This window comes from Scatophagus argus, chromosome 12, assembly GCF_020382885.2.
Source record: "Scatophagus argus isolate fScaArg1 chromosome 12, fScaArg1.pri, whole genome shotgun sequence".
In the NCBI taxonomy this organism is placed as follows: domain Eukaryota; kingdom Metazoa; phylum Chordata; class Actinopteri; family Scatophagidae; genus Scatophagus; species Scatophagus argus.
The window spans coordinates 19,250,328-19,261,862 of NC_058504.1; the positions used below are offsets into that span (position 1 = coordinate 19,250,328).

Here is an 11,535-nt window from a genome sequence, read left to right on the forward strand (position 1 = left end):
GGCATTAACAGCAATAAAAGCAATATAATGATGTAAAATCCCACTTCTCCAACCTCTCAGACCGGCACAACCGGTACAAGTTTAGTGAAAGACATCTGGTGATATTAAACTTTGCTGCAGATTACTTCATTTGAGTGGAGCAAATATTATATATATAATATAAGTAATGTTATTTGGTTTTGACAACTCTTCAAATGTAGTGTTGAGAAATATTTTTCTGTACTGACTTATGATGCATACTGAAGTATGTAAGATATGCTGTTTCAGCAAAACAGATTCAAATTCCTTGTATGTTTGGCCAGTAAAGCTGATTTTGAGCATGAAGAAGCTACAAATTCTAAAACATGGAGCTCGCACACATCTTCAACCCAGAAACACAGAAGATCTGTACAGCCAGCTCATGCAGTTTCAGTGTGGGCACCAAAGATTAGTGTTATCAATTCAGTTTCTGACCACATGTGGAATATGGTCATCTCAATCAATTTCTGCTTCTGTTATGAGTTATGTTGTTGAATAGTGGCCAGAAAAGTGCCGAACATTATGATGTCACAGTAACACAGTGTTTTGTGAGGTCACAATGACCACCAAAATCTAATCAGTTCATCCTTTAGTCTGAGTGGACATTTGAGCCAGTTTTGAAGAAACTGACTGTCATGGCATTCCTGAGATATTGCAAGAATGAAACATTCAAAAATCCCTTTTATGGATCCCAAAAAAAACATCACCTTTTCATTAACATTGCATGTGAAGAAGGTGCTTTTAATCAACAGCATCACTTAAATCTTTGGAAAGTTTTTTTTTTTCTTTTTTTAAACCCAAGGCTACATACTGGCTTGTGACACCAAACTGATTCACATCTGAATGTTTGTTAAAGACGGAAATGTCAAAACATCAAAAATGGTTTGAAAGAAGTTAGTAGGAAAATATCAAGTGTGTGCTGATTTTTACAGTTTGGGAACACTTATTAGTGACTACAAAAAAGTGTTTGACAATAAAATTAGTTAATCTTAACTTTAACAGTCCAAATGCCTCTATATCATGTGTAATTAATCATTTTGATTAAGTCTGACATTAAACTAAATTAATGCAAACATATGCATAATTCTTATGGGTTTATTTGATTATCACATACACTATGCATAAAACATAATGTGTTATTATTCAAGTATATGAACATAACAATAACATACACAATGAATAAGGACCTCAGAAAAACATGTTAAATGTGACTGCAAAGTTTATATGTAATTAAAATATTTAAATTCAAGTGTGAACCTGTCCCAAACATTAAACTGAAACATTTCAAATGTTTATGCTTTGATACTTGAATTCACCACAAACTGCTTTGCTGAAGTAGGGCCTACAGCTTGTCAAAATTTGCACTACATTCATCCCTTTAACTTTAGCTAAATACCAATTAACCCCATAAATCAGACTTGCTTTAATTTTTTGCAAAGTACAACATACAGCACATAGTTAACAATGATGGCTGTGCATAGAAGGGAACAAAACTGTCCAGAGTTTTAAATTATTTAAACCTGACATTTCTGGAGCCAAGGGCTGATGAGGTCTGATTTGAAATTAGTTCAGGATAGGATAAATATCCTTTCTGCTCTCTTGTGTGTTTGAGCAGCTGCTGCCATCTACTGGAAACACTGCTTAGATTTTTATATTCCACCAACACAACTTGGCACATAACTGAATAAAGGTTCTGTTTTCTGTCACTCACTTTGGACTGGTAAGGATGTTTTATTCATGTAACCAGTCTGATGGTTCAGTCTCACAACACCATAAATGTGCTTACTGGATTTACCGTTTACTGCATTTACTGGATCATTTATAAAATGTATTCTTTGATACATGATCTCAATTTATTTTACGCTACGAAGGGATAAATTTCCTATCACAACACATCCTCAGGAAGGCAGGGATATTTAACAACTCAAACTGTAGGACATTAGTTTAACTGAAATAACTGATTGACGCTTGACGCTGCCTACTGCTCCTGTGTGTGTTTCACTGCATGTAATTTGCCGGGTGTTGCATGTGTGTTCAACTAAGGATGGGTTAAATGCAGTATGTAAAAATGTGTATGTAAAAATATATATACTGCCAATAAAGTTGATTCTTCTTCTTCACACGATTAAAACACAAACAGGAGCCTTACTAAAGCAGTAGAATAACTGGGGATAGGTAAGGTTTTAGCAGACACTCATTTTGAACAGCATGTAATCTTTAAATTCCTCTTTTGGCAAATTATCTATCAAAAGTCAGAGAGAGGAAGTAATGGCACATTTTGTTAAAATCAGCACAAAAAAGCACTTTGCGGCGACAATGACCACTTTATTCAGGATCTGCTGCATATAATAACAATGCCATAATATAATACATATAGTAAAACTACTGCAATCTATTTCTCTTTCCTCTTCAGAACATTAATGAAGGCGTCTTTGGGAACTTCCACCCTGCCGATAAGCCGCATCTTCTTTTTACCCTCCGCCTGTTTCTTCAGTAGCTTCATCTTCCGTGTTATGTCTCCTCCATACTGCCAACAATAAAATATGTACAATCCAGAGTAGAGTAGTTTTCAGAGTTTGTAGTACATTTGTGGATTCAACAATTTTTGACATTTAAGACAAAAACTTTACTTACACACTTAGCAAGGACATTTTTTCTGTATGGCTTAATCCTGAAAGAGACAAATACTTTCATGTCGCTTTTTTTAAGACAAGGTCATCTATTTAGCACATTTCACACACAAATACAATTCATAGTGCTTTCTATATACACAATGTGAAAAATTTGTACTCCGTAGCATTCTAACAAAACTTCAGTGCTGATGTACTTACGTTTCCCTCGCAATGACCTTACTTCCAATGGCTGCTTGTACAGCGATCTCAAACATCTGTCTGGGTATGGAGTCTTTGAGCCGCTCACACATGGCCTTCCCTGTGCTGTATGCACGGTCCCTGTAAAACAAACATGCAGCAAAACCAAAAACAACCGTAAAACGATACCACTCTACTGACGAGGGAAAAAACAAGAGTGCCAGCCATAAAATCTAATCTAAAAAAATCCTTTAGCGATAGCTCATGACAGGCTGTGGTACATTATGATTATATCACAGCTAGGGGGAAAGCTAAGGATGGCCGAACAACCCTTTATTATATACCATCTGAATTGGGTTTTTACATCATGGTTATCAACCAGATTGCTTGAGTTGAGCAATCTGCTTATAAAATGGCTTATAATTGCACATACGAGTCATCCCCAGTAAATGCAGATGGCCTTTTGGGAAGTAACAGGTTGCATCATCCATCCAAGTTTATTCAAAAAGGCATTTTAAAATTTAAAACTGTGACCTTTAATCACAGCATCCTCATTAAAATAATCAGTGCTGAATTTCAAACAGAAATGCAAAGCAGAATGCCCAAGACGTAACTCCTTGTAGAACCAAAACCTTTACTTTTTTCATTTATGTTTGTGTTTGGATCAAGCTAACAAGACATAATGTGCCAATTAGTGAGCCTTAGAGGTGTTAAGAGAGTGACACAATTCAGAGAGTGGACCCTCTCACTTTCCACAGATTTTAGCTACACTGTAAAAGATACTCTGCTCTGCCCCCTAAAAAAAAAGGTGAAATTAGGGTCTGATCCAAACCTTACAGTACGGCCAGAGAGTAGCCATCATTGGTGGAGCGTAGCATCCTTCAATGTCCTGGGTTTGGCAGTAAGTACATTAAATACTGACCTGCTGCGCGTCATCACTTTTTGCTTGTGAAGTTACTCTATTGTCCTTGTCACAAATGGAATGAGGTCCTTGGTCCAGTGTGTGGAGTCATAGTAATAGATAACATTAGCCCAGGCTGCCAAGAGGCCATTTTTTAATGTGATCCTGGGTGTTGAATACATTTCATGCTCCATAGGCTCAGAAGAATTACTTTAGTAATGAAGGACCACACAACCTTGAAATTATGTAATCTGCCAATTCTTTTCTCTGACGGCAGCGATAAGAACTGAGCTGCGAGAGGCTGCCGTGACAAAAAAAATAAGAAGGTACTCTCGAGCAGTTAATACCTCCTGAAACAAACCAGGAACTTATTTTGTGAAAAATTAAATGCAGTACCTGTGGACAATTGTGGCAAGTTCTTCCACAGGTTGGCCATTCAGCATAAAATTCATCTTTATCAAATCAGCAGCCTGGTAGCCTGCATTCTCATAGTCAAAGCTGTGGAGGATAAAATGATGGAATGCTTTCATTATTGCATTAGATTTCATTCAAGAACTTTAACATCGTTTAAGGTAAGTCTAAAGAAAAGGCGCACAGGACAGTGAAACCTATCGCACCAAAGATTTCTTAACTTTGCGAGTGCTTACTGGATTTACTGACTCATTTATAAAATTTATCCTTTGAAACATGATCTCAATTTATTTGAAGTGAGTAAGAGTACTAGTTAAGTTAATGCAAGCCCTAAAATGCATATTGAGTATCTATTTCTTACTGTCTACTATAAGTTACCTTGCATATCCAGAGGACAGAGATTTGAGGAGATCATAGAAATCCACAACGATTTCATTCAAAGGGAAGAGATATTTCATCATGACACGCTGGTCATCTATGTACACCATGTTCTTCTGGATGGCTCTGCGATTCTAAAAGAATACAACAATATGGTATCAATTGTTGCCTCCACTGGGCTTACATGTAGGTACAATTTCAACAATGCAAGAAGAGCTGGTTTGTTAATGTAATTCTGAAATTGAGGGGAGGCTGCTGCAAGACCTAAATATGTGAAGTAGGCTCAGACACATGAACACCTTTCCAACACAAAGGATTTTCTTGGTTTCCCTTTTTTTTCCAAGTATTATTTCTCTTTGGTTCCAGCCCAATTTAGAAAGAGTAAATTTAAAAAAAAAACAAAAAAAAAAAAACGAGTGAAATCACTCCCTACATTTACCAATGGGCTTGGGGATCAGGTCGACTTGTCTGTGAGTATATTCAGAGACATAGACACTCTCTAATTTAAAGAAAAAAAAAGCTTTACCCTTTAAATTAGCTACATATTTTAGAGGCACACAAGCAAATGAAACTGAAACCCATACGGTACAGAAAGAAAGAAAGAAAGCCAATAGTTTTTTCATTTGCATTTCCATGTTCCACTTACCAAGCAGAGAGTCATAATCTTGCCAGTGTAACAGTCTGGAGTGAGAATGGTCCCCAGCACCATCGGCTCCAGATACTCTGACACACCTGATTTGTCCGGGAACTGTGCGGGGTTCACAATGATTATCTCCTCGCTGCCATGTTCCTGTAAGGAGAACCAATGAGATCTGAACCCCCAAATAAAACTGGTAAAGGTCTTTCACATTTAAAAGTGATACTCCACACTCACCACCTGCAGGCTTGAAAAATGACTGAACAGGTTACTTTAACAGTCATGCAGAACCTCTTTTATGTATATTTATGCCAGTATTAGACTGAGAAGTAGCAAAAAGTGTGAGAATTTGTCACAAAAACAGTCATCTGAAGTCTTTACATGCATATCATACATTCAGATTGGCTGTGTTTTCTTTTCCAATGGGACACGTTGATTGATCTCAGTTTTTTAACATCAAGTATCCTTCATTTGTCATTTCACAGCAAAGCATGCCAACAATACTGGAAAGCCTCCATTTATCATCCATTTCCATGTCAGTTCAAACTTTCTTTTTGCAGAAATTACACTAAAAGCCTGGGATCTGACATAAGACCAGAGAATTTATAAGCAGGAAACGACTCTTACCTTGATGAGTTTGGCTGAGGACAGAACAGCCCTGTAGGGCACGGTGGGCGCCGTTACTATAACAGAGGCATTGTACTCCTGCTCCAGCCTCTGATTGAACACCTCCATATGGAGAAGACCCAGGAAGCCAAGCCTGTGCGGGGACAGGAAGGTTCAGAGGTTCATTCAAGTTTCAGAATTGATATTCATGCTTTTAATTACAAAGCACCGCTTTGGAAAGAGTTCAGCAGTGAGTAAGATTCATTACTATTCCAATGTAGTTTCATGCCAGTCCAAATGATCTATATCACTGCCACTAATAGAATCAAATTTACACCATCTAGACTGATATGACCCGTGACGATAAATAACACTTGGCTGCCTATTTTGGCAACAGGCAAGGAAAGTTGTTCATTGTCCAATCAATCATTTCACATCATGTCCCAGTTTGTGTAGAAATTGATAAAAAAAATTGCCTTCACTGACTTTTCTACCATAACAAATTACTTGACAAAGATCCAGATATCATGAGACATGAAGCGGGTCAGAACATTTTGTGGCTGCATTGCTCAATGACCAGACTTTTGTTTTCAGTCGCTGTCACCGTATATGTAATGTCCCACTCCTCTGTCATGCTCTTAGAGTTATTTTTCATTTCGATTCAGTCCCTACCTCCAGCCTGCTCCCAAGGCCATACTGCTGTCTCTCTGCACTGTGACACTCGAGTCATTCAGGGTCAGTCTCTCAATGGCGCTGCGAAGACCCTGGTATTCTGACTGGTCCATTGGATACATGCCTGAGGGACAAAAAAAAAAAACCAAAAAAAAAAAAACAAAGCATTGAGTGCACATTGGGACTGAAACAGGACTCTTTTCATTTTCATTTTCATTTAAGTACTGACTGCACTTACTGTACCAGTTCTGGAAAGACAACATGAACATGCACTGCAGGGGTTTTATGTTCATGACTAATGTTCAGGACCATCACGTCCCCATCTTATTACGATGTTTTCCAACTGCAAGGAGCAACTACAGATGAGAAAACATCTTACCAGCAAAGACCATGGCTTTGGCAGGTTTAAATCCTGGGAAAGCATCCACTGGTTGTTCCTGAAGGTAGAGTGTATCACCAATCTGGGCCTCCTTCACATCCTTCATCCCTGATATGATGTAGCCCACTTGGCCTGCAAACCTACACAACAGTCAAGGGGAGTTACACTATTGCAAATTAAATATATACATACAGTACAACAGGCTGGCTCACTGAAAGATGTCCACAGTGGCAATGTTCAAATCAGATTTCAAACAGTGTATTACATTACATATTTCCCATTTCACCTGTCTGTTTTAAAGTTTCTTTGTACCTTTCATGTTGAATTTGAGTGAAAGGTGTGTCAGAGCACAGGAGAACACTAACTTGATGATTGCTGCTTTACAGAATGCAGTATGTCTATGCAGTAGGTTTGGGTCTTAATGACAATATAAACAAACAGGAGACACTTCCATTTTTTTCCATTTCACTACAGAGAGAAGAAAAAAATCAAACGAGGAAGAAAGACACGTACAGCTTCTGTGTCGGGTACTCGTCTGGCCGGAGGAGCCCCACCTCGTTGACCTCATACGTTTTGCCGAGATGTGCTGACACGATCCTGTCCCCTTTTCTCACCCGACCTCCAAACACAGCGATGTTGGCCACCACTCCTCTATAGTGGTCGAAATTGGAGTCAAACACAAGGGCTTTAAACGGGTCATCAGCACTTGCCACAGGCCTGAGAATACAAGGATGGGAAAAAAAGCTTCACCTCTATGTGTCAAACAAGTTTCATGTGAGGAAATGAAACCAGCTGAACCTTCTTACGGTGGAATTCTGTCCACAATGGCTTGAAGAACATTTTCAACATTTGTTCCAAGTTTAGCTGAAATCTGAAAAAGACAAGGTCACAAATGAAGAGAAATTTATCAGATAAGTGATACGAAAACTGAAAAGCAGCTTACATATGCTCCAACTCACCCTAATGCATTCTTCCTGTGGAATATCAAACACCTTTACAATCTGCGACTCCACTCTCTCTGGATCAGCATTTTTTAAGTCAATCTAAGAATTCAAATTAGGAAAAATATGACAATTAAGACAAATAATATGCGCATAGACCAAAAACAAGTAGGTCTCAGTGTACCTTATTGATGACAGGGATGATTGCCAGCTGAGCTTCAAAAGCCAGGTAGAAGTTGGCTACCGTCTGAGCTTGAACCCCCTTCAAACGACAACAAAATATTAACAACTCCATTACAGTCAGAATAAAAATTTACTGAACAAAAATGGGAGCTAGAAACCTAGTTTTGTACCTGATTGGCATCAACAATCAACAGGACACCTTGGCATGCAGAAATGGATCGAGACACTTCGTAACTGAAGTCAACGTGACCCTGTATGGACGGAAACCACTGGAGATTCAAAACAACTGAGACAGGAGCAACATGCAAACCAAATGACAAAATAACTGAATATTTATTTTCATATCCCTCATGAGCAACTCGTGTATTGTTTGGCTTTCACAGTGAGAGTCATTTTGGTCCAATTTTACTGTAGTTAATATTTTTGGATGAAAGAGGATGCTGTTGAGATGCTGTTGAGTATAAATCTACAACATGCAACTGTTTCACAGGAAAACAACCAATAAATATGAGATATTCCACATCCTCAAGCTAACTCAAAGCCAGTCCATCTGTTTTTCATCATGTTTTCAGTAACAGTGAAAAAAATAACAAAACACATCCAATTTGCCACAGTGGTGAGAAGTAGCAGTCATGAACAAAAACAACAAGGAAAGGAAGTAATTAGGAGGATTTACAATCTAGCTGATAGTTGTTGGGATGGAAGTGAGGATGACTCATTTCACTGCCTCAAGATAAAGAGTTTCTGTTTCATATGAGACTATTAATTAAATCAAATATACATTTGCTGTGAGGTATTATTCCACCCAGAAACCAAAGGAAGAATCGGTGCACTTTCTTAATTTCTGTTTAAAAGCTTCTCCTTCCTGAAGCTGCGCGCTTACTGGTGTGTCGATGAGGTTCAGGAGGTACTGCTGTCCCTGGTGGCTGTAAAACAGAGAGGCTGTCTGGGCCTTCACTGTTATCCCTCTCTCTCGCTCCACCTGAAGCTTGTCCAACACCTGTTTGTTCCTCTCAGTCTTTGCTATGGCACCTGTTTGTCAATGTCATCCATTAGTAACACATGTAGATCGTGTAATCACTTCATTAGGGTGGATATAAAAAAGTGTAGTAAGTGCTATGTTTCAATCTTCATATTGACCTAATCGTTGACATTGCCGGGAGGGGGGGGGGGGCTAAGCTCTCATAATCATGTCATTAACAACCATTTGGATATTTATAGCCACACATGTCACAATGCCCTTAATTACTGAGGGCACACAATCCAATTACTGTAGGTGCTAATACACTACCTTATCACATTATTATCAGTATGTTTTCACACCTAAACCACTGTGCAGCGACTCCTGCAGTAAACCTGCTTGGGATTATAATTACAATATTTTTTTAGAAAAAAATTAAATAATAATAATAAAAAAAAAGATTTCTTAAAATACATGCTGGGAAAAGCTGATAGACAAAATAGCAAACATACCTGTCATCTCCAAAAGCCTGTCAGCCAAAGTGCTTTTTCCATGGTCAATATGAGCAATGATGCAAAAATTCCTGATTCTGTCTGGAGGGAACTTAGACAGGTCAACAGTGTCCTTAAAAGCAAAAGAAACCTGTTAATTGCTATGCCTCTCAACAACCTCCTTGTTTCAATAACTCGTCCTAAAGAAATATCATTAGAGCCGATCAATTCTTATTTCTATTTCTGAATGAGGCAAATACTGATCCATAAATGGAGTGAGCTGCTTTCTGAATATGAAGTTTCTCTGCAATTCTCTCCATTATTATAGTGTAGTTGTAACCTCAGATGGACCTTTTCGCATTCATCTGCATATGTACAATAATATATTACCCTATTATTACTTAATATGAGCAACTATATGCTATATACCTGAAGCCATTTTTCTAATGTTTTTGTTACCTTGTCTACTTGTGTGCTCATCATTTTAAAGGTGCTGGAGAACATGGGCAACCTTTTCATCCAACGATGTCTTAACAGCGTGTGGGTCAAGTTATAGTTGTGTATTTTCCTTCTGTACATTTTGAACTGGAAGACACGTCTTAATAGGGGTGTTTCACACCAGCCTTTCACGAGATAAAGCGACATGTTTACGATAACTTACAAGGTAACGTTAAGTCACCTAACAGCATAAAGGGTAAATAAATGTGAGTCGGTTTTAGTTAGCTAGCTGTGTAATGTGGCCTCCCGTCCCATTGGCGTACCACTAGCGGAATGTCACGACGGTAGAAATACACGATGAATATTTAAAATAACGTTAAGTTAAATTGTTCTTCATCACCCCGGTACATGAGTTTCCAGGGTGCAGACATTTTGGTTAACAGTTCACCGGCAAAGACTTGTGGGATATGTTGTCGATCTTTTTCGAAGCAGAGATTGTGTAAAGAAACAAGATAATACTCTACTATGATTTCCGCTTTCTTTTATGCCTGCGAAAGCAATCGAGCAAATAGTCAGCACAATGGATGATACGCTGTGACACTGCTGCTCTTCAGTGTGTCGAAAATTCACTGCGGTGCGAATGAGCTTTTCGTACGTTAACTGCACTGCTGTCGTCGTTTTCTTTCCGGTGATTTTGTCACTGTCACTGTGGCCAGACATTACAGCAGCCCTTGTCGACTAATGATAATCGGTTGTTAATACTGTTATGAGCCACTCGACAGAGGGACTACGGTTGGACCCAGCGTACAGAAATTAACATTTGCAACAGCACGTGAAAGCGTCGAATGAGGATGAATATCTTGACATACTATTATCTTTGGAAATGTTTGGACCGTCGCGTACTCACACGATTTACCGTTAATATCTGTGTACCAATGAGAAGAGCCTCTTTTGTGACCTCGCAGGACTGATGATGGGGCATAGTGAACGTGTCTGGTGCTATGATTCAGTCTTTTGATGGACTAGCCTTGTTGTCTTGGTTATTTTATTCCCTCTCTGCCTGTACCTCTTGGGCTTGTTATTGTTACGGTGTTGATGTGTCCTGATGTGATGTGTACACTGTTGTCTTTAATAAAGTGCGTTAAAAGAATACTCAACCTGTGAGGTGAAGGATATAAATGGATATCAGTTGCTATGACGACGAAGCTGCCTCTTGCACAAGAGCTGCTTCTCTGTGCAACCAGAAATAATAAGCCTGTATTGGCCCCCGTTTCTGTCTATCATGTAATCAGTTTTATTATTATTATTATTATTATTATTATTATTATTATTATTATTATTATCATTATTGTTATTATTGTCGTTATTATCACATTTGAGACTTTTACACTGAATATTTCATTTAAGTCACAGGGCTAAGGATTAGTGCATCTAAATGTGTGACTGTTTCTTGATGGTGCCTAAGTTGAACCCCCTGCAGTAAAGCATGATGGTAGAGAGTTGACTTGTTGTCCCTCTTACTTACTTACCACTTACTGACTTACTCACTAACTTCACTGCAGTGTGGAGAAATTCAGTCTCCTTTTAGAGAGACCGACACTATGACACTACAATGTAAATGATCTTTAATTATGAAGATTTGTAGACAAGCCTGAAAGCAGCTCTGCTATGTCGTCCTACTAGACACCCCTTGTCCATCATTATTGATT

General features: G+C 38.5%; 1 protein-coding gene across 1 annotated transcript; it reads right to left on the reverse strand.

Moving 5' to 3' along the window:
* Positions 1–2,322: 2,322 nt before the first annotated feature.
* Positions 2,323–10,321, reverse strand: guf1 (GTP binding elongation factor GUF1). The gene is made up of 17 exons (XM_046406888.1): positions 9,848–10,321; positions 9,410–9,521; positions 8,820–8,968; positions 8,107–8,187; positions 7,938–8,015; positions 7,772–7,855; positions 7,619–7,683; positions 7,326–7,529; positions 6,813–6,952; positions 6,434–6,557; positions 5,783–5,915; positions 5,165–5,308; positions 4,519–4,652; positions 4,126–4,227; positions 2,850–2,969; positions 2,653–2,689; positions 2,323–2,545 (listed from the first exon to the last, which is right to left on the reverse strand). The coding sequence occupies exons 1-17, from the start codon at positions 10,031–10,033 to the stop codon at positions 2,411–2,413; spliced, it is 2,028 nt and encodes a 675-aa protein (XP_046262844.1). The 5' UTR covers positions 10,034–10,321; the 3' UTR covers positions 2,323–2,410.
* Between the last annotated feature and the right edge of the window lie 1,214 nt (positions 10,322–11,535).